Source organism: Triticum urartu, chromosome 6 (assembly GCF_003073215.2).
Source record: "Triticum urartu cultivar G1812 chromosome 6, Tu2.1, whole genome shotgun sequence".
Lineage (NCBI taxonomy): Eukaryota > Viridiplantae > Streptophyta > Magnoliopsida > Poales > Poaceae > Triticum > Triticum urartu.
The window spans coordinates 541,798,751-541,821,660 of NC_053027.1; the positions used below are offsets into that span (position 1 = coordinate 541,798,751).

At 44.3% G+C, this 22,910-nt stretch overlaps 1 protein-coding gene and 1 long non-coding RNA gene across 2 annotated transcripts; one reads left to right on the plus strand and one right to left on the minus strand.

Annotated features, from left to right (window-relative positions):
• Positions 1-13,102: 13,102 nt before the first annotated feature.
• On the minus strand, positions 13,103-15,634 carry LOC125512794. The gene is made up of 3 exons (XR_007285548.1): positions 13,547-15,634; positions 13,400-13,471; positions 13,103-13,316 (listed from the first exon to the last, which is right to left on the minus strand). It is a non-coding gene; the product is annotated as an uncharacterized LOC125512794 (long non-coding RNA).
• A 965-nt stretch (positions 15,635-16,599) lies between these two features.
• Positions 16,600-17,253, plus strand: LOC125515076 (probable steroid-binding protein 3). Its single transcript, XM_048680495.1, has one exon. The coding sequence runs from the start codon at positions 16,727-16,729 to the stop codon at positions 17,033-17,035; it is 309 nt and encodes a 102-aa protein (XP_048536452.1). The 5' UTR covers positions 16,600-16,726; the 3' UTR covers positions 17,036-17,253.
• The last annotated feature ends 5,657 nt before the right edge of the window (positions 17,254-22,910 follow it).

Sequence of the window (22,910 nt, forward strand, 5' to 3'; positions counted from 1 at the left end):
AACCTATCTCACAAGCATAACATGATCAAACTCAGAACTCATTGAGTATTAATCACATAGTGATGTGAACAAGATTAGTGACTCTAGTAAACTCTTTGGATGTTGGTCACCTCGCGATGTGACCTGTGAGTGTTAATCACATGGCGATGTGAACTAGATTATTGACTCTAGTGCAAGTGGGAGACTGTTGGAAATATGCCCTAGAGACAATAATAAATTAGTTATTATTATTATATTTCATTGTTCATGATAATCGTTTATTATCCATGCTAGAATTGTATTGATAGGAAACTCAGATACATGTGTGGATAAATAGACAACACCATGTCCCTAGTAAGCCTCTAGTTGACTAGCTCGTTGATCAATAGATGGTTACGGTTTCCTGACCATGGACATTGGATGTCGTTGATAACGGGATCACATCATTAGGAGAATGATGTGATGGACAAGACCCAATCCTAAGCCTAGCACAAGATCGTGTAGTTCGTTTGCTAAAGCTTTTCTAATGTCAAGTATCATTTCCTTAGACCATGAGATTGTGCAACTCCCGGATACCGTAGGAGTGCTTTGGGTGTGCCAAACGTCACAACGTAACTGGGTGGCTATAAAGGTACACGACAGGTATCTCCGAAAGTGTCTGTTGGGTTGGCACGAATCGAGACTGGGATTTGTCACTCCGTGTAAATGGAGAGGTATCTCTGGGCCCACTCGGTAGGACATCATCATAATGTGCACAATGTGACCAAGGAGTTGATCACGGGATGATGTGTTACAGAACGAGTAAAGAGACTTGCCGGTAACGAGATTGAACAAGGTATCGGGATACCGACGATCGAATCTCGGGCAAGTACAATACCGCTGGACAAAGGGAATTGAATACGGGATTGATTGAATCCTCGACATCGTGGTTCATCCGATGAGATCATCATGGAACATGTGGGAGCCAACATGGGTATCCAGATCCCGCTGTTGGTTATTGGCCGGAGAGTTGTCTCGGTCATGTCTGCATGGTTCCCGAACCCGTAGGGTCTACACACTTAAGGTTCGATGACGCTAGGCTTATTAGGAAGACTTGTATGTGATTACCGAATGTTGTTCGGAATCCCGGATGAGATCCTAGACATCACGAGGAGTTCCGGAATGGTCCGGAGGTAAAGATTTATATATGGAAAGTTGTTGTTCGGGTTCCGGGAAAAGTTCGGTTTTTTCCGATATTGTACCGGGAAGCTTCCAGAAGGTTCCGGAGGATTCTGGAGGGGTCCGGTGGTCCGGAAAATGTTCCACCACGTCCAATACAGCAGCATGGGCTGTAGGGGGGCGCCCTAACCTTAATGGGACAAGGGCACCAGCCCCCCAAGGCCCATGCGCATGGGAGAGGGGAAACCCTAAGGGGGAGGGCCTCCACTTGACTTGGGAGGCACTCCTCTCCCCTTGGCCGCCGCCCCCAACCCTAGATGGGATCTAGGGGGCCGGCCCCCTCTCTCCCCACCTATAAATAGTGGAGGGGTGGGAGGGCGGCCACACCCTTGAACCTGGCGCAGCCCCTCCCCTCCAATACCTCTCCTCCTCCGCGTGAGCTTGGCGAAACCCTGCCGGAGAACTGCCACTCCATCACCACCACGCTGTTGTGCTGCTGTTGGACTCTCTTCCTCAACCTCTCCTTCCTCCTTGCTGGATCAAGGCGTGGGAGACGTCTCCGTTCCGTACGTGTGTTGAACACGGAGGTGCCGTCCGTTCGGCGCTAGGATCATCGGTGATTTGGATCACGACGAGTACGACTCCATCAACCCCGTTCACTTGAACGCTTCCGCTTAGCGATCTACAAGGGTATGTATATGCACTCTCCTTCCCCTCATTGCTAGATTACTCCATAGATTGAACTTGGTGATGCATAGAAAATTTTAAATTTCTGCTACGATCCCTAACAGTTTGGCCTACTAGATTGATCTTTCTTGCAATGGGAGAAGTGCTTAGCTTTGGGTTCAATCTTGCGGCGTCCTTTCCCAGTGACAGTAGGGGTAGCAAGGCACGTATTGTATTGTTGCCATCGAGGATAACAAGATGGGTTTTCATCATATTGCATGAGTTTATCCCTCTACATCATGTCATCTTGCTTAAGGCGTTACTCTGTTTTTATTAACTTAATACTCTAGATGTATGCTGGATAGCGGTCGATGAGTGGAGTAATAGTAGTAGATGCAGGCAGGAGTCGGTCTACTTATCTCGGACGTGATGCCTATATACATGATCATACCTAGATATTCTCATAACTATGCTCAATTCTATCAATTGCTCAACAGTAATTCGTTCACCCACCGTAGAATACTTATGCTCTTGAGAGAAGCCACTAGTGAAACCTATGGCCCCTGGGTCTATGTTCATCATATTAATCTTCCAATACTTAGTTATTTCCTTTTCTTTTATTTTACTTTGCATCTCTATCATAAAAATACCATAAATATTATCTTATCATATCTATCAGATCTCACTCTCGTAAGTGGTCGTGTAGGGATTGACAACCCCTTATCGCGTTGGTTGCGAGGATTTATTTGTTTTGTGTAGGTACGAGGGACTCGCGCGTAGCCTCCTACTGGATTGATACCTTGGTTCTCAAAAACTGAGGGAAATACTTATGCTACTTTGCTGCATCATCCTTTCCTCTTCGGGGAAAAACCAACGCAATTCTCAAGAGGTAGCAGGTGTATGATACCGGCGAAAGGTGTGCGGTATTAGAGAGGCTAGCAATGATGGAAGGGTGAGAGTGCGTATAATCCATGGACTCAACATTAGTCATAAAGAACTCACATACTTATTGCAAAAATTTATTAGCTATCGAAGCAAAGTACTATGTGCATGCTCCTAGGGGGATAGATTGGTAGGAAAAGACCATCGCTCGTCCCCGACCGCCACTCATAAGGAGGACAATCAATAAATATGTCATGCTCTGACTTCTTAACATAACGGTTCACCATACGTGCATGCTACGGGAATCACAAACTTCAACACAAGCATTTCTCAAATTCACAGCTAGTCAACTAGCACAACTCTAATATCACCATCTCCATATCTCAAAACAATTATCAAGTTTCAAACTTCTCATAGTATTCAACACACTCATAAGAAAATTTTATTAATCTTGAATACCTAGCATATTAGGATTATTTAAGCAAATTACCATGCTATTTAAGACTCTCAAAATAATCTAAGTGAAGCATGAGAGATCAATAGTTTCTATAAAACAAATCCACCACCGTGCTCTAGAAGATATAAGTGAAGTACTAGAGCAAAACTATATAACTCAAAAGATATAAGTGAAGCACATAGAGTATTCTAATAATTTCCAAATCATGTGTGTCTCTCTCAAAAGTTGTGTACAGCAAATATGATTGTGGTAAACTAAAAATCAAAGACTCAAATCATACAAGACGCTCCAAGCAAAACACATATCATGTGGTGAATAAAAATATAGCTCCAAGTAAAGTTACTGATGGAAGTAGACGAAAGAGGGGATGCCTTCCGGGGCATCCCCAAGCTTTGGCTTTCAGGTGTCCTTAGATTATCTTGGGGGTGCCATGGGAATCCCCAAGCTTAGGCTCTTTCCACTCCTTGTTCCATAATCCATCAAAGCTTTACCCAAAACTTGAAAACTTCACAACACAAAACTTAAAGTAGAAAATCTCGTGAGCTCCGTTAGCAAAAGAAAACAAAACACCACTTCAAGGAACTGTAATGAACTCATTCTTTATTTATATTGGTGTTAAAACTACTGTATTCCAACTTCTATATGGTTTATAAACTATTTTACTAGCCATAGATTCATAAAAATAAGCAAACAACACACGAAAAACAGAATCTGTCAAAAACAGAACAGTTTGTAGTAATATGTAGCTAGCGCAAGATATGGAACCCCAAAAATTCTAAAATAAATTTATGGACGTGAGGAATTTATCTATTAAACATCTCCAAAAAGAATTAACTAAATATAGCTTTCCAAATAAAAATGGCAGTAGTTCTCGTGATCGCTAAAGTTTCTGTTTTTTACAGCAAGATATCAAGACTTTCCCCAAGTCTTCCCAACGGTTCTACTTGGCACAAACACTAATAAAACACAAAAACACAACCTAAACAGAGGATATATAAATTATTTATTACTAAACAGGATCAAAAAGCAAGGAATAAAAATAAAATTGGGTTTCCTCCCAACAAGCGCTATCGTTTAACGCCCCTAGCTAGGCATAAAAAGCAAGGATAGATCTAGGTATTGCCATCTTTGGTAGGCAATCCATAAGTGGCTCTCATAACAGATTCATAAGGTAATTTAATTTTCTTTCTAGGAAAGTGTTCCATGCCTTTCCTTAACGGAAATTGGAATCTAATATTTCCTTCCTTCATATCAATAATTGCACCAATCGTTCTAAGGAAAGGTCTACCAAGAATAATAGGACATGAAGGATTGCAATCTATGTCAAGAACAATAAAATCTATGGGCACATAATTCATATTTGCAACAATAAGAACATCATTAATTCTTCCCATAGGCTTCTTAATAGTGGAATCCGCAAGGTGCAAGTTTAAAGAGCAATCATCAAAATCACGGAAACCTAGCAAATCACATAAAGTCTTTGGAATCGTGGAAACACTAGCACCCAAATCACACAAAGCATAGCATTCATGATCTTTAATTTTAATTTTAATAGTTGGTTCCCACTCATCATAAAGTTTTCTAGGGATAGAAACTTCCAACTCAAGTTTTTCTTCATAAGATTGCATCAAAGTATCAACGATATGTTTAGTAAAAGCTTTATTTTGACTATAAGCATGAGGAAAATTTAGCACAGATTGCAACAAGGAAATACAATCTATCAAAGAGCAGCTATCATAATTAAATTCCTTGAAATCCAAAATAGTGGGTTCATTAACATCTAGAGTTTTGATCTCTTCAATCCCACTTTTATCAAATTTAGCATCAAGATCTAAAGACTCCGGATTTTTGGAACGCCGTCTAGGTAAAGGTGGATCATATTCAGTCCCATCATTATCAAGATTCATATTGCAAAACAAAGATTTAATAGGGGACACATCAATAACTTTTAGATCTTCATCTTTATTATCATGGAAACTAGAATAACACGCTCTTATAAAGGAATCTTTCTTAGCACACATCTTAGTGGTTCTTTCTTTGCCCTCATCAATGGAAATTCTCATGGCCTTGAGAGACTCATTGATATCATGCTTATGTGGAATGGATCGAAGTTTCAAAGAATCAACATCAAGAGAAATTCTATCAATGTTCCTAGCCAACTCATCAATCTTAAGCAATTTTTCTTCAATCAAAGCATTGAAATTATTTTGTGAAGTAATAAATTCTTTAATATTAGATTCAAAATCAGAGGGAATCTTATTATAATTTCCATAAGAATTGTTGTAGGAATTACCATAATTATTAGAGGAATTACTAGGATACGGCCTAGGATTAAAGTTTCCTCTATACGCGTTGCTACCAAAATTATTCCTAGCAACAAAATTCACATCCATAGATTCATTATTACTCTCAATCAAAGTTGACAAAGGCATATCATTAGGACCAGAAGAAACACTTTAATTAGCAAATAATTTCATAAGTTCATCCATCTTTCCACTCAAAACATTAATTTCTTCTATCGCATGCACTTTCTTATTAGTAGATCTTTATGTGTGCCATTGAGAATAATTAACCATAATATTATCTAGGAGTTTAGTAGCTTCTCCTAAAGGGATTTCCATAAAAGTGCACTCCGCGGCCGAATCTAAAAGATTTCTAGAAGCAAAATTCAATCCGGCATAAAAAATTTGTATAATCATCCACAAATTTAAACCATGCGTAGGGCAATTACGTATCATTAATTTCATCCTCTCCCAAGCTTGTGCAACATGTTCATGACCAAGTTGCTTAAAATTCATAATATCGTTTCTAAGAGAGATGATCTTAGTGGGAGGAAAATACTTAGAGATAAAATCATCTTTGCACTTATTCCACGAATCAATACTATTTTTAGGCAAAGATGAAAACCAAGCTTTAGCACGATCTCTAAGCGAAAAAGGAAATAGCTTCAATTTAACAATATCATTGTCCACATCTTTCTTCTTTTGCATATCACACAAATTAACGAAGCTATTTAGATGGGTAGCGGCATCTTCATTAGGAAGGCCGGAAAACGGATCTTTCATGACAAGATTCAGCAAGGCAACATTGATTTCACAAGATTCAGCATCGGTAAGAGGAGCAATCGGAGTGCTAATAAAATCATTGTTGTTGGTATAGGTAAAGTCGCACAATTTAGTGTTATCTTGAGCCATCGTGACAAGCAAGCAATCCAACACACAAGCAAAAGAGAAACGGGCAAAAAAGAAGCAAATAGAGAAAGAGAGGGAGGATAGAGAGAGAGGGCGAATAAAACGGCAAGGGTGAAGTGGGGGAGAGGAAAACGAGAGGCAAATGGCAAATAATGTAATGCGGGAGATAAGGGTATGTGATGGGTACTTGGTATGTTGACTTTTGCGTAGACCTCCCCGGCAACGGCGCCAGAAATCCTTCTTGCTACCTCTTGAGCACTTGTGTTGGTTTTCCCTTGAAGAAGAAAGGGTGATGCAACAAAGTAGCGTAAGTATTTCCCTCAGTTTTTAGACCAAGGTATCAATCCAGTAGGAGGCTACGCGCGAGTCCCTCGCACCTACACAAAACAAATAAATCCTCGCAACCAACGCGATAAGGGGTTGTCAATCCCTACATCGTCACTTACGAGAGTGAGATCTGATAGATATGATAAGATAATATTTTTTGGTATTTTTATGATAAAGATGCAAAGTAAAATAAAAGCAAAGTAAAAAAGCAAAGGAAATACTAAGTGTTGGAAGATTAATATGATGAAGATAGACCCGGGGGCCATAGGTTTCACTAGTGGCTTCTCTCAAGAGCATAAGTATTTTACGGTGGGTGAACAAATTACTGTTGAGCAATTGACAGAATTGAGCATAGTTATGAGAATATCTAGTTATGATCATGTATATAGGCATCACGTCTGAGACAAGTAGACCGACTCCTGCCTGCATCTACTATTATTACTCCACACATCGACCGCTATCCAGCATGCATCTAGAGTATTAAGTTCAAGAGAACAGAGTAACGCTTTAAGCAAGATGACATGATGTAGAGGGATAAATTCATGCAATATGATAAAAACCCAATCTTGTTATCCTCGATGGCAACAATACAATACGTGCCTTGCTGCCCCTACTGTCACTGGGAAAGGACACCGCAAGATTGAACCCAAAGCTAAGCACTTCTCCCATTGCAAGAAAGATCAATCTAGTAGGCCAAACCAAACTAATAATTCGAAGAGACTTGCAAAGATAACCAATCATACATAAAAGTATTCAGAGAAGATTCAAATGTTGTTCATAGATAAACTTGATCATAAACCCACAATTCATCGGTCTCAACAAACACACCGCAAAAGAAGATTACATCGAATAGATCTCCACAAGAGAGGGGGAGAACTTTGTATTGAGATCCAAATAGAGAGAAGAAGCCATCTAGCTAATAACTATGGACCCAAAGATCTAAGGTAAACTACTCACACTTCATCGAAAGGGCTATGGTGTTGATGTAGAAGCCCTCCGTGATCGATGCCCCCTCCGGCGGAGCTCTAGAACAGGCCCCTAGATGGGATCTCGTGGATACAGAAAGTTGCGGAGGTGGAATTAGGGTTTTGGCTCTGTATTTGATTGTTTGGGGGTACGTAGGTATATATAGGAGGAAGGAGTACGTCGGTGGAGCAACAAGGGGGCCACGAGCGTGGAGGGCGCGCCTGGGGGGGTAGGCGCGCCCCCTACCTCGTGGCTTCCCTGTTGATTGCTTGACGTAGGGTCCAAGTCTCCTGGATCATGTTCGTTCCGAAAATCACGTTCCCGAAGGTTTCATTCCATTTGGACTCCGTTTGATATTCTTTTTCTGCGAAACCCTAAAATAGGCACAAAAAAACAACTATTCTGGGCTGGGCCTCCGGTTAATAGGTCAGTCCCAAAAATAATATAAAAGTGAATAATAAAGCCCAATAATGTCCAAAACAGAAGATAATATAGCATGGAGCAATCAAAAATTATAGATACGTTGGAGACGTATCAGACACCGGAATGGTTCCGGGGGTTATCGGATATATACCGGAGTATCGGGGGGTTACCGGAACCCCCCAGGGGTTATTGGGCCTCATGGGCCCAAGTAGTGGAAGAGGAGAGGCAGCAGGAGGTGGCGCGCGACCCCCTTGCCCCAATCTGAATTGGGAAAGGGAAGGGGGCAGCGGCCCCCCTTCTCCTTCCTTCTCTCCACCTCCTCCTTCCCCCTTCTCCTAGTTGGAATAGGAAAGGGGGCAAAACCTACTTGGAGTAGGATTGCACCCCTGGGCGCGCCTCCTCCCCTTGGCCGGCCCCCTCCTCCTCCCCCTTTATATACGGAGGAGGGGGCACCCCATAGACACAACAATTGATCTCTTGGATCTTTTAGCCGTGTGCGGTGCCCCCCTCCATGATAATCCACCTCGATCATATCGTAGCAGTGCTTAGGCGAAGCCCTGCCTCGGTAGAACATCATCAGCGTCACCACGCCGTCGTGTTGACGAAACTCTCCCTCAAAGCTCGGCTGGATCGGAGTTCGAGGGACGTCATCGAGTAGAACGTGTGCAGAACTCGGAGGTGCCGTGCGTCCGGTGCTTGATGGTCGGATCGTGAAGACGTACGACTACATCAACCGCGTTGTGCTAACGCTTCCGCTTTCGGTCTACGAGGGTATGTGGACACACTCTCCCCTCTCGTTGTTATGCATCACCTTGATCTTGCGTGTGCGTAGGAATTTTTTTGAAAGTACTACGTTCCCCAACATTACACACCAGTAGAGACAAGCTAAGAAAACCCAAAAAAACTAGAAGTGATAGAACGCTAGACTCGAAACAGGCTTTCGCCCCACTTTATATATAAAGCAACACATCGAACAGTGATAGAACGCTAGAGCTAGAAAAATAAAATGCGAAAGGGGTAAATGATGGTATTTTTTCTGTAGACCAGAAAAAAGTGGTAGAAAAAAGGACAATAAAAGAATAAAATGTGAAAGGGATAAATGATACAAACTCGAATTCAAAAATGATGAAACGGTTTTTAGTCCTTTAGGAAGAAAAATGTTAAAATAAAAATAGAAAATAGACCCACAACACCTGTGTGGTTGTTGCGGGACTTGCAGTTGCAAGTCAAAAAATTAGAAACTAAAGGTCGGTCGGGTAGGTAGACATGCAATTGGAGTCGGTGGTGACACTATAGTTGTGTGCCTAGTGTCAACACGCCAGTAACCCCCCTCCCTCTCCCGCCACCGTCCCAACATAACAAAGGGTCATTAGTAGTCGGAAGGGTGGGCACACAGTTGCAGTCGAGGACGATACTTGCAGTTGCATGTCTATTATCAAACATGCAACTCCCCTTCTCATGTCGCTGCTCTCTAACAAAACAAAGGTCAGTTGCAGTCATTTGAGTAGACATGGAGTTGCAATCGAGGGTTACATGCAAACTGCCCCCTCTCCCATCGCTCTTCGAGGAAACAAAGGCCAGTTGCAGTGGATGGGTAGACATCCAATTGCAGTTGGGGGTGACCCTTGCAATTGCGTACCAAGTGTCAGACATGCAATTGACCCCCTCTCCTTGTCATCCTCCAACATAGGAAAAGGTCAGGTGCAGTCGTTTGAGTAGACATGCGGTTGCAGTCGAGGGCGACACTTGCGGTTGCATGCCTAGTGTCAAACATGCAACTGCCCCCTCACCCGCTACCCACCGACAAAAATGAAGGTCAATTCCAATCATTTGGGTAGAAATGCAGTTGAAGTCGAGGCCGACACTTGCAGTTGCATGCCTAGTGTCACACATGCAACTACCCCCACCCACCCTCTCTCGTCGCCCTCCGACAAAACAAAGGTTAGTTGTAGTCGAGGGCGACACTTGAGTTCCATAGCCACGCCCTCAAGAGGGATATTAATAATATCGGGAGGATCTAACAACCTATAACGTCTCTCATCAGGACCCAAAGCTGTTTTTGCAAGATCGTGAACTCCAGAGATTGGTCCTCTTTAGACGTTTGCATTGACTACGAGGCACCTATGCTGACTTTGTCAATCTAAAGATGTTGTGCTAATTCAGTATCTCAGAGGTGCTCATAGGGGTAGGGTGTGTGTGCTTTCATAGAGGTGAGTGTATGTGACCATCTGTGATTGTATCGTGTTAAAAAAATTGATCATCTTCCTCCATTTTTTGGAGAATTTCTTCCTTCTTTTTGTTTTTCTTTAGCAAATTTCTCCCCTCTTTTCTAAACTCTTTTATAAAGAGGGGCCCATTTCATTTCTATAAACTGCTCTGGCAACAGCAGACGAGGGCATTTCCTATTTGGCGCTGAAGGCGCCCGTTTCTTTGTTTTCCGCAAACGGGCGCTCACACTCCCTCTCCGCTGGGCTGCCCGTTTAGTGTTTTCATTTTCTGTTAAAACTGCAAAAAAACAGATCGCAAAGGAGATCAAACCCGCGATCTCACTCTCCCATTTAAACTCCAATAACCACTCGACCACCACGTCTATTGTGAATATTAACCTCCTTTTCTTCGTTTTTCTGCTTCCTTTTCTATTCGCCAAATCCTAACTTTTGTTCAAGGTTTATTCTTTTTTCCCTTCTTTTTCAAAAAATGTGTGAACCTTTTTCAATTTGAAACTTTTTATGCAAGTTCGTGAACCTTTTTCACAAAACCCACGGACTTTTTACAACCGTGAACTTTTTCAAAATCCATGAACTCTTTTCAATTTATAGGTTGTTTTGTTCAAAATCAACGAACTTGTTTTTCAAATTGTTGAACTTTTTTTCCAAAATCGATGAACTTTTTCTACCACGCTTCCACTAAGAGCAACTCCAATGGGGCGACCCATTTCGTCCGCCCGCGTCCATTTGGGTCGGCGCGGACAAAAGTGGCGGCCCAACGCGCCGACCCAAACTCAAATCGTGTCCGCCCGGCGTCCGCGCCGATCCATTTCCGGCCCAAAATTGCGCCTGGAATGCGTCGGCGCGGACGCGAAGCAGACGCACCGCGCGTCTCCTCGCCGTCCGCCGCGTCCTCACCTGGCGGCTGTCCAACCGCTACGGTCAACATAATTTATGACGACCGCCCACCTTGGGCCCACGCGTCAGCGACGGCGGTCGTCCTTTTTTAAGTCGGGCGTGCGGCGGGGCCGTCCTCATCCACTACCACTCGCCCCCCGTCCCCATCTGGCCACCCCTGTCCCCACGCCGGCGACAACCCTAGCCACCGCCAGCATGGGTTTCTTCTCCGGCGTCGGCAGCAACCGCAAGGGCAAAGCCCCCGCCCGCCATTCCCCCTCCCTCCCCGCCCTCCCTGCGTCGACGCGCGCTCCCCGGTAGAGGCAGCGCATCAGCGTGCCGGTGCACCAGGCCGAGTGGCACTAGCACCACCGCGTGCCTCTGCCGTACCCGGATGTGACGCTGCCGCACGACTGGCATTTGGATCCGGAGAGGATCCCAGTGTCGGCGGCGCCGCGGACGGCCAGGGCCCATGCGGAGGAGGTGCGGCGTCGGCGGGCGTTGCTGAGCGAGGAGCAGCGCGCCGACCCGCGCTTCGCCGTCGACTCACTCAACTGGGCTCGATGGTTCGCCATTGAGCACGAGGAGGCGAGGCGACGCGGCGTCCGCGACGTCGACCACAGCCTGCCGCCGCCCGCGCTCGTCATCCGCGACGAGGATCAGGAGGCCGAGGCCGCCTACCAGGCGGCCATCAAGGAGAGCCAGGAGGAGGAGCGGTGAAGGGAGGCGGACGAGGTGGCTTTCGAGGCTGCCATGGCGGAGGCCATTGCCCTCTCCGCGGCGAGCGACTGCGTCGTGCCGCCGATGGCCCCGCCGTCCCTGCCCAAAGCCGAGCCAGAGGAGCCGGCCTACATCGAGCGCTACTCTTGGACCGGAGTAGTCCGCAAGTGGGTCAGCGCTTCGCCGATCTGGCTCGGGGCGACGGAGAAGCAGGAGGCAGCCTACCTCGACCACTGGCGCCGCGTTTGGCTTGCCAAGGACCGCTGGGAGGGCCAGCGCCTGCAGATGCTCGAGCGCGAGGCCGAAGAGGAGGCGCGCCAGGCCCAGGCAGCGGCGGCGCAGGCAGCGGCGGCAAAGCCCGACATCACCGCCGTCTGGAACACGGCGTTCCCCTAGGCCGGCCCTGCGCCGACGCTGATCGACCTCACCGGTCCCGACGCAGACGCCGCCGAGAACGCCTAGGGCAGCTCGTCGTCTAGTTTTTAGTATTTTAATTAATGTAATGTGGACTTTCGCCGGCCTTCGTGGCCGGCTTTTATGTTTAATTAAATGCATGTTTTTATTTTCAAAATGCTTGCAATACTTTTTTTGGCGCGCCGATGAAATGGGTCGGGCCAGCGTTGGGCACTCGCGCCGATCCAAATACAGCGTCGGACGTTTGTGTCCGCCGGGCCGACCCAAACGAACCGACCCAAACGAATAAAAAGCGGACAAAAGCGCCGTCTGTTTGGGTCGGCCCGTTGGAGTTGCTCTAAGAAGGCCGTTAGCGCGAACTGGCAGCCTTTCCCGGGCCTCTCGTTCCGGGCCGCGCATATTCCGGCCACCCAAAACCACTCCCCCGTGCTCCGGTTTCTGGAAGCCGCTCACAATCTTTGCCCCCTCCTGCTCCCGAGCGGCACTCCCATCTATATCTGGCCATGGGCCGGGCCGGGCCGGGCTTCGGCCCAGGCCCCATCAGGCCCTAGGTCTGTTTCCCAGGCCCAGGCCCTCCCAGGCCCACAAGAATACTACGTTCCCCAGGCCCAGGCCCTCCCAACACAGAAAGCCCAAAAGCCCTAAGCCCTCCCAAAGGCCCTCGACGTTGTAACATCAAAACAGCACATCAAATAGCACCAAAACAGCAAATAGTATCTTATAAAGTGTTAAAGACAAGAACAACACCAAAATAGCAGCACATCAGCACCAAAAGTGCATAAAGAGCAGCACAGCAGCACCAAAACAGCAGCACATCAGCACCAAAACAGCACTAAAGAGCATTGTTTTCACATCAAATAGTATCAAACATTCCAGTTTCGAGTTTCTAGAAACACAAGTGCATAAATGTATTATTACATGCCAGATGGCCAATTCATAGAACCAAAAATAAGGACCAGTAGCTGCTGGTTGCCATCTCGACATGCCTTCTCCGAATCTTCTACTCATCTCAGTGCTTTAGCAAGAACTCTACAAAATGCAATAAATATCAGGTTAGCTAAAGTACATGTTGAACTTGACAAGTTGACATGAACAAAGAATATGGATGTTACATTCATCATCAGAAGAAGAATTTTCATCATCTAGCTCAACCACTTCTGCCTTTCTCTTATTACCTACAACAACTACAACAACATGTTAGCTATAAACTCTAAAGTACATAGCATGAAGAAATAAACAAAGTAAGTTAAACTATATACCATCTTTCTTCTCCAATTTGCAGCGATACCAATCTTGCAAACACATCAAGGCCTCAACCGTCTTTGGTTTAAGTGAGGCTCCGCTCGGGGTTATAACCTTCTTACTCAAGCGGAAAGCAGATTCTGATGCAACACTTGACACGGGAACATCAAGGATATCACGTGCCAATCTTGCTAGCTGCGGATACCTAGCTGCAGACTTGCTCCAGTAATCCAAGATATCAATGTTCTCATTCAACCTCTTGGTAGGTTCAGCCAAGTACAATTCCAATTCAGATTTTCTCTTCAACTGTGCTCGTGCTTTCCACATACTGATCATAGTCAGAAAAGGCACCAAGTCCACAAGTGCTTGACATACTAGTTTTGGGTAAGTTGTCATGAACAGGTACAACACTACCATATTCATTAAATAAAGAAGTCAAGGTACTTCTAACATCAGCAAGACGACGCTTGGCATCATTCTCTTCATACAGCTTGGAGTGGGAATAAGCCAAGAACTTGAACTTAATACGGGGATCAAGAACAGCAGCACAAGATAGAAATACGCTATAGTCAGACCAATATTTCATGAACTTTTCTCTCATAGCAAACAGCATTGGACCCATGTAGCTATTTATACCAGCGGTAGCCTCAATAATAGCAGTATGGACTAGATAAACATTCATGAAGTACAAGTTGGCTGTTGGATATTTTGTTCCTGAGAAAACAGTAGTTACCTTGAAGAAAACCTCCAAAAACTGATACATATGAGATACCTTGGACCATTCTTCCTCACTTGGCCAAAAATGCACCTTGAAGATGCTATCCCTCTCAGAATACCACTGCAACACTTTTTTAAAGTACAAACAGGAGCCAAGCATAGTATATGTTGAATTCCAACGAATGGGCATGTCAGGTTTCAACTTCTTTGATTCTTCTAAGTTGAAAGTAGTTGTAGCAGTGCTATAAAACTTGTGCAGCCTATTACTTGAAGCCTTTAGATACATTATACCATCTCTAAGTTTGGCCACAACACCATCAATCAATGTCAAACCAGATTGAACTACCAAATTCAGTATGTGTGCACAACAACGAATTTGAAAGAATTTGCCGGACAAAGGTAAAGCACCTTGAGACAAGTAGGTTCGCAAGCAAACAATCATTCAATCATTATAGGCTGCATTATCAAGAGTGATGCACATTACTTTCTTCTCAATCCTCCATTCACGAAAAGCTAGATGGACCTCATCGGCAATAGATGCTCCATCATATGGTGGATCAATTTTTTTGAACCAGACAATTCTTTTGTTTAGTTTCCAATCAGCATCTATGTAATGACAGGTAATGCAAATATAGCTATGCTTGGTGACTTCAGATTTCCAATTGTCAGATGTGAAACTTACTCTACGAGGGGCAGCAACAATAATTTCAAGCAATTCTTTTTTCTGGGAAAGAAACATTGCCATTATCTCTCTTTTTATTGTGTGCCGACCAATACTCTTGAATGCTGGACAACAAGCAGTCATCATTGTTCTAAAACCATCTTCTTCAACTGTTGTAAATGGATGAGAACCGGACACAAGATAAATAGAGACTCCATGTCTAGCTACTTGAGCATCATATTTAACATTTCTCAATGCATTTGTTCCATCATCATTTGTTTCAGATTTCAAGAAAAAATTATTCATTGTTGATTGATCAGTCTTATGCAGCGATTCGGTGTGCCTAAGGAGATGAGATGTACCGTGTCCAGATTTAGCTGACAGCTCAGCGGAGCAATGGTTGCACTTAGCTACAATAAAGGCATCACCATCTTTGGATATCTTGGTGAAGTCCAACCATACTTTTGACTTCACTCTGCTACTGCTAGAGGAGGCAGTGCGCTGCTGTTGTGCTTTGGTTGTAGGCTGCTGCTGTGCTTCGGCTGTAGGCTGCTTCTATGGTGCCGATTGTCCACTTCCTGAACGTGCACTAGATGCTGGCCTCTTCCCCCTTTTACTTGCAACTTTCTGCCGTACACGAGGAGGATTTGGAGGTACAATAAACAGCTCCATCTCACCCTCATGCCCTTCTAATTCTTCAGGATGATAGTCTGGTTCATCACCCTCATGCCCCCTCCATGCTAAACTATATCAACAGCAAGAAATATATAAGTCAACAGCAAGAAATATATATGTCAACAGCAGCAAGAAATCTATATCAACACACACTTATAGCCACTGTTTCATCAATCATCTACACACACTTGTATTCATGTACAACAGCGAGTTCATCTACAGTTCTACACACACTTATATTCATGTACAGCAGCAACAAATATGCATCAAATCCATCATGTTGAAATGTATGTACACCTGCTAATCGGTTAAGAACGGAAAAAAAATCCGCATCAAATTACCTTAAGAGCAGAGGTGCGGCGGCGCTCGGACGACAGTTGAGCTAGTTGATGCGGTGGATGTCAACCAGGGGATGCAGAGCTCGTTGCTGTGGTGGATGTCTTGGATGCGGCACCGCTGGGGAGGAGAGGCAGCCGGGCGGCAACGCGGTTGAGGAGGAGAGGCAGTCGGGCGGCGTCGCGGTTGGGGAGGAGAGGAAGCTTGCCGGCGTCGCGGTTGGGGAGGAGAGGAGGCCTGCCGGCGACGGTGCGGTTGGGGAGGAGAGGCAGCCCACCGGCGGCGGTGCGGGACGGGGACGCAGCACTGCAGGGCGGCTTGGGTAGGTCGCCGCCGCCAGCATGGGATACGGGCAGAGGAGGGGGACTGGGGGAGGGACGTGCGGCGTGCGAGACTGCGAGTGGATAAGTTAGGGTTCGATGCGTGGAGGAATGGAGGTGGACTGGTGGACTGCTGGGCTGCTGGCTGCTGTTGTTGGAAGGGCCGGACGGGCCTAATTTTGGTCTAATATTGAAGCCCAGGCCCGGCCCCAATAACTGCTAGGGCTTACTTTTCAGGCCCAGGCCCGGCCCACTGATCAAGCCCAGCCCTCCCAGGCCCCGTTTTTTAGGGCCGGGCCGGGCCGAAGATGGCCAGATATACTCCCATCCCATCCCGTAGGAATCAATTCAGCCGTCAGCGTGTGGCTGACGCAGACCTCTCCTCCTCTTCTCCCTCAGCCCATCCACCCCACTCTCCCCCACCCCACCCCACCCACAGCCTCACTCGCAGCGCACCTACCACGCGCAGCGCGCAGAGCTAGATCGAGATGGCGACGGAGCTGACGGCGGCGCAGCTGCGGGCGTACGACGGCACCGACGCGTCCAAGCCGATCTACGTCGCCATCCGCGGCAAGGTCTTCGACGTCTCGGCCGGGCGCGGCTTCTACGGGCCCGGCGGCGACTACGCGCTCTTCGCCGGCTGCGAGGCCGCCCGCGCGCTCGCCAAGATGTCCAAGGACGCCGCCGACGTCTCCGGCGACCTCTCCGGCCTCTCCGACAAGGAGCTCGGCGTGCTCGCCGACTGGGAGTCCAAGTTCCAGGCCAAGTACCCCGTCGTCGCCCGCCTCGCCGCCTGATGTCAAGTGAAGTCAATTCCGCCACCGTCACCGTCCTCAACTAGTATCGTATCCTCCTAGCTCCACCGTGTGTGTCTGTATCCTGTTGCTCCCTGCGTATGACCGTCAAATAATAATAATCTGAGGGCGTGTTTGTTGGCGACAATTGGTGAACTGAAATAATAGTACTGTGGTCTGTTGTTAAGATCAATGGAGCAATTGATGATTGATCCTTATAATTTTCACATTGTTTCAGCTTTGACTTGTTGTTCTAAGGCTTGATTTAGCTGGAGTATGGCTCTGTATGAAGCAGTGCGCTGAATGTGCAGCCTTCCGTATAAATTCAGTGCTGCGGGTTTACATAGGCTCATTTTCATTGTATTTTGGCTTGGCAGTGGTAGTCAACATAGCCACTTCAAATAGTTTCCTAGCCGGTGATTTTGGGGAAACCAAAGTTTTCTCCAGTTTATTGTGGCAGTCTGGATGTATGCTGACGTTAATATAGTACTCACTCTATAAAGAAATATAAGAGCGTTTAGATCACTAGGGAGTAGTTTCTAGTGGAAAGTTAGAATTTGCTGGTTTAGAAGTCTTCTGTTTTTTGGATTTAGAACAGTCCACTAGTGGATGAACATGAACTTCCATTCAGGCTATAGCTTACTCTTTCTGAAAGGTTTAGCAAGTCTTGTCTGTTTTTTTCCATTTAGAACAGTCCACTGGTGGATGAACATGAACTTCCATTCTGGTTATAGATTACTGTTTCTGAAGGCGTCTCGAGGGGCGAAACCGCTTAGCGCAGCCAGTCTGTCTGTGTTTCCTTCTCTGCGAACTGTGCTTCCAATGGAAGATAGGAAGGATTTCCTCTCTTGTGTAAGAAACAGGGGCAAATGAATTTAGATTGTAGAAGATGCTGAATCATGTGAACGTCTGGAAACAGTTTAGAAGGCTGGCAGTCGGGGCAGCTTTAGAGTGTACTAACTGTTCCAGTATTCTTTGGGCTGAGATGGGAAAATAGATAGGAGTACTTTGTTAGTTGGAATGCTGGACTGCTGCCAATGTTTTTTTTCTTGCGAACACGCAAACCTTGCGTATGTTTTCACTGATAGAAGAAAAGAGAATGAGTACAGCTAAGGACACAACACATGACACAAACGCAAGAAGGCGTGACATGGTGCCCAGAGCAGAGAGATAGGGAATACTCGGGCCAAACAGATGATACAACACAACTAAACCAACCACGCCCCCAAACTAGAGAGGCATGCCGAAATCAACAAGACAGTCCAACATCACCAAAGCCATCCAAGGGGATGTCGTGAGTGAGCAAAATGACGCCTTTACGAAGGAGAACCACATCATGAAGTTAGGTTTAGATGCAAAATGCATCGGCTGTTCCTAATATACCTTTTGAAATTAGTTTTACACCTCAAGTTCTTTGTTCGACAATTTTTACACTGCTTTTACTACACAGGCCGCATAAGTGAAAGGAAGCATCTTGTTTGTCACTACATTGTACCTTCTCTGTGCAACTTTGAGTCAACTTGTTCACGAAGAATCATCATCATTATCATGGTGCTCGACATATTACTATACTTGGAGCCTATTTGATATTCAAAGGATTTTCATAGGTACCTTGGAGGATTTTAACCATTAGGAATTTCCTTACTAGGATTGTATGGCAGGATGTATCATATAAGAATATTTCGAGTTAAATGCATCATTCATACATTAACTTGTCCCCAGTGCTCACTTTAGTACATCATCTCGCAAACGCAACAATTCACTTCCTAAACTCGTCTCATGCGCTCAGTTTGCAACAACCCCCTTGTTGGCTTGGCATTTTTCTTGTGTGTCTAGTGTGGCGTCGTCAATGCGCGAGATGTCTCCCTGCCATGTGGGCCCACATGTTAGTGGGCATAAGAGATAAATAAAGGAAAATAAAGCACTGCATTGGTGGGGCCCTCGAGCGCCGCCTTGCATTGATTCCTTCACCTAAAATTCTGACAATTCCCGTTAAAAAATCAGAAAAAATTCAGGTCATTCCGGCTCCGTGAATTTTTCACCTAAAAACCCCAAAACAATAGAAAACGGGAACAAGCTTTTGGCACCGAGTTAATAGGTTAGTCAAAATAAAAATAATATAAATTGTTGCGAAAAATATATAGAAGTGATATGATAATAGCATGAAACGATAAAAAATTATAGATACGTCGGAGACGTATCATGTAATATGCCACACATAAAAGACTATGTTCCTGACGCTTTGAAGTTGTGCCTATTTCCTTTCCTTTGAGAGAAAAATCTAAAGAATGACTTCTAGCTTTGGCTAGAGTAACATAACGTCATGGACTGATTGATGCAGTACATTTTTATCTAAGTTTCATCCCCCTGCTAAGATTATGCAATTGTGTTCACAGATAATAAATTTTAAGCAGGAAGAACACGAGCCACTAACGATTGCATGAGATCACATGAAGGAAGCTATAAGAAATTGTTCCAATCAAGGACTAAAACCCCTATATAGTAGACAAAGCCGAGACATCAGGATTCTCGTCTCCGCCACCGGTTGCCGGAGCGACTGAGGAGAGACGAATCCACGGGCTCGTCGGTGGAGATCGAGGGGAGCAAAGCTTTCCCCTTAGTCGCATTGCGAGGGAGGAAAGAAAAAGCACAATACGAAGGCCACTATTTGTAATTTGGGTCTGCCTTCTGCCCCTTGCTACGAGCTTGGGAAGATTGCACCACGATTCTTGTCAAAAGCACAAGAGACGTTGATATGTTTATGCATGCACCATGTCTAGTGCATTCCTTTGCCGAAAAATGTGTCATGCATTCACATATGTTTACATTGTTTCCCTCACCCTTCTGTTCGGTCAATAATAAACAACGAAAAAAGTGGGATGGCTTATGGTAGTAGTATATGTCTAGTGTTACAACATACTTTAACTTTTACTCTGAAAGAAGAGCATCTTTTTTTAACTTTAAAATTCACAAACTGAAAAAAGTAAATTTGGTATATCAAACAGGTAAAGCCTTGCAGTTGCATCATCTGGAGGAGTAGTACAAGACATGAAACGTGTTGGACATTACTTTTTTTATAAAGAGAGTTTGCTCTCCGATTTCCATGATTAGAAATCACCAAGTATTACGAACTTCATACAAATTTTACAAAGCCATTGCTGACACAACCCAAATCAGCATGGAGTGCAAAACCTCCCAGCCGCAAAAGCAAGGCTAAGACTGAAACTTGCAAATCCCAGACTACCTAACATTGATATGAGAAATCCCACTGGCCGGGCTCTCCAAAACACATGAAACATCAACATTACTAAAGCATCTAACAACGACCAATACTACTAAACAAGTTCAACCGAAGAACAAAGACCAGGGGCAAGACAAGCAAAACAAGGAGGGCTCCCAGAACATATAACTGTAGGGACAGATAGCAGACGATCAATAATTCTGTGTGTCACCCTCCATCCCAAAGTTGCTCTGAAGATATCCCCCGCAATCTGCTCAACTCTTCTTAACCATCAGGTTAACATGTATACAAGGATCACATATCCTTTTTTAATCAAATACCACACTATTTCTAAGTTTCCAGATAGTCCAGAAACAGCAGATATCCCCACTGCCACTATGGAATTTTCATGTTTTTCAAACTGCTTCAACCAAACCCCAAACAAATCTTGTGTACTCTCAGGCACCTGTTTTAAATCAAAAGCATATTGAATAATATTCCACATCATTTTCGCCATGGAACACTTCAGGAATATATGTCAACACTCTCATTTTGCATACAAAAAGGGGCAAGTCTTTATCTCCTACCCACTCCCTACGGAGCAAGTTATCTCTAGTTAAAATGCTATTGCGCAAAACCAACCAAATAAAGACTTTCACCCTAGGTGGCATCTTAGTTTTACACAGAAATTTATGTGGGTATTTAGCCCCATTTTCAATCAAAAATCTGTAGTAAGATTTAACAGTGCAAATCCTTTTTTTTATCCAGGGTCCAGAAGATTCTATCTCTGTCCCCACTCAAGACCAGACCAGAGCAACTATCTTTAATATGATCCCATAATTCCAAAGAATCTCCTATATAGGGTTCTTCGAAAACTGACATTATCTAAACCCTTGCCAAATATGTTTCTGGCTGATTTAGTTTTATCAAAGGACTGTGCTACTGGTCGTTAGCGACAGATCCGGACGATTCCGCCCACGTACGATCCACTTCGCTCCAATTTTCCTGGCACTACATCGATCCACTGCGGTTTTTTTCTTCTTCTAGCGCAATAAAAACAATAGGTGGAAGTGGGATTTGAACACACTACCTCTTGATAGCCCACAGTAGCTTGCAACCACACGGCATAGATTGAGCTAGTGATTAGATTAAGACATTTGTTTTCTACGTACACTACAGGAAACATGCTTTTTCAGTTTTTTCCCCTGGATTTATGTACTGCACAATATTCACGGATGGATATATGGTGTCTCCATGCCACTCATGTTATACTAGTTATCTAGAATTTATCGGGGATGTTTCTGCACTTATTTTAACGGAAACAAAAGTTACCGGGATGTTCATACGTAAGTTATCAGGTGTGTGACGTGTAAATTATCATGTTATCGGGGTATATTTCTAATAAAAAATATCCGAGTCAGAATTATCGGGGGCTTGCACATAAGTTATCAGGTCTGTAATGCGTTAAAAAAACCATGCTATTTACGCAAAACTTACTGGGATATATTTTCAACAACTTTTTTCTGAGAGTCAAAAAGGTTACCATGGTATTCGTACATGAGTTATCAACTCCGCGCTGTATAATTTACCATGCTATTTACACTTATGTTACCGGGGGTATCTTTTCAACGATTTTTTTCTTCCGGTTCAAAGTTATCATGGTGTTTGTAGCTAATTTAGGCCCTGTTTGGTTCATAAGTCCTAAGACTTTTTTTAGTCCCAACTTATAAATCCTAAGTCCCTAAAAAGTCTCTACCTGTTTGGTTCCTAGGACTTATAAGTCTCTATAAGACCATATTACAATTATAAGTCCCTATAAGTCCCTCCTTGAGAGTCTTATTTCATAAGTCCGAAATACCCACTTTAAGTCCCTATAAGTCCCTCCTGTTTGGTTTAGATGGGACTTATAGGGACTTTTTTAAGTCCCTAAACCAATAAGTCCCTGAAAACAAACACCCTTTTAGCAGGTCTACAATATGTAACTTACCACGCTACTTACAAAGAACTTATCATATGTATGTTTCAACAACTTTTATCCACTAGGTCAAAAGTTACAACGGTGTTTGTCCATAACTTATCAGGTATGTGGTGCGTATTGCAATGCTATTTACACATAACTTAGTGGGGTTATGTTTTGAACAATTTTCCTCAGTCAAAAAGTTATAACGGTGTCCATACATTAGTTATCAACTCTACGCTGCGTATTTTACCATGCTATTTTTACATAGATGTTAGCCCCCCCCCCCTCATGGTGCAAAAATACCATGGTGTTTGTACCTAATTTAGCAGGTATGTAGTACGTAAGTTACCACGCTACTTACACAAAATTTATCAGGGGTATGTCTAAAGAAAATTTCCATTGGCTTAAAAGTTACCATGATATTTAGATGTAAGTTATCGGGTATGCGACACGTGTATTACCATGCTATTTACACAGAAGTTATTGAGAAATATGTTTTCAATGGTTTTTTCTAGGTCAAAAAGTTAACGATGTTTGTATGTAAGCTATCAGATTTGTGGTGCATAAATTATCAAACTCATTACAAAGAATTTATCAGGGGATATTTCAAAACAAACTTTTTTTTCTTGACGACACATGAGAAAAAAACTTCATTCTATGTGAGCGGAATGTTTATTTCACTAGAAAAATGTTCATCA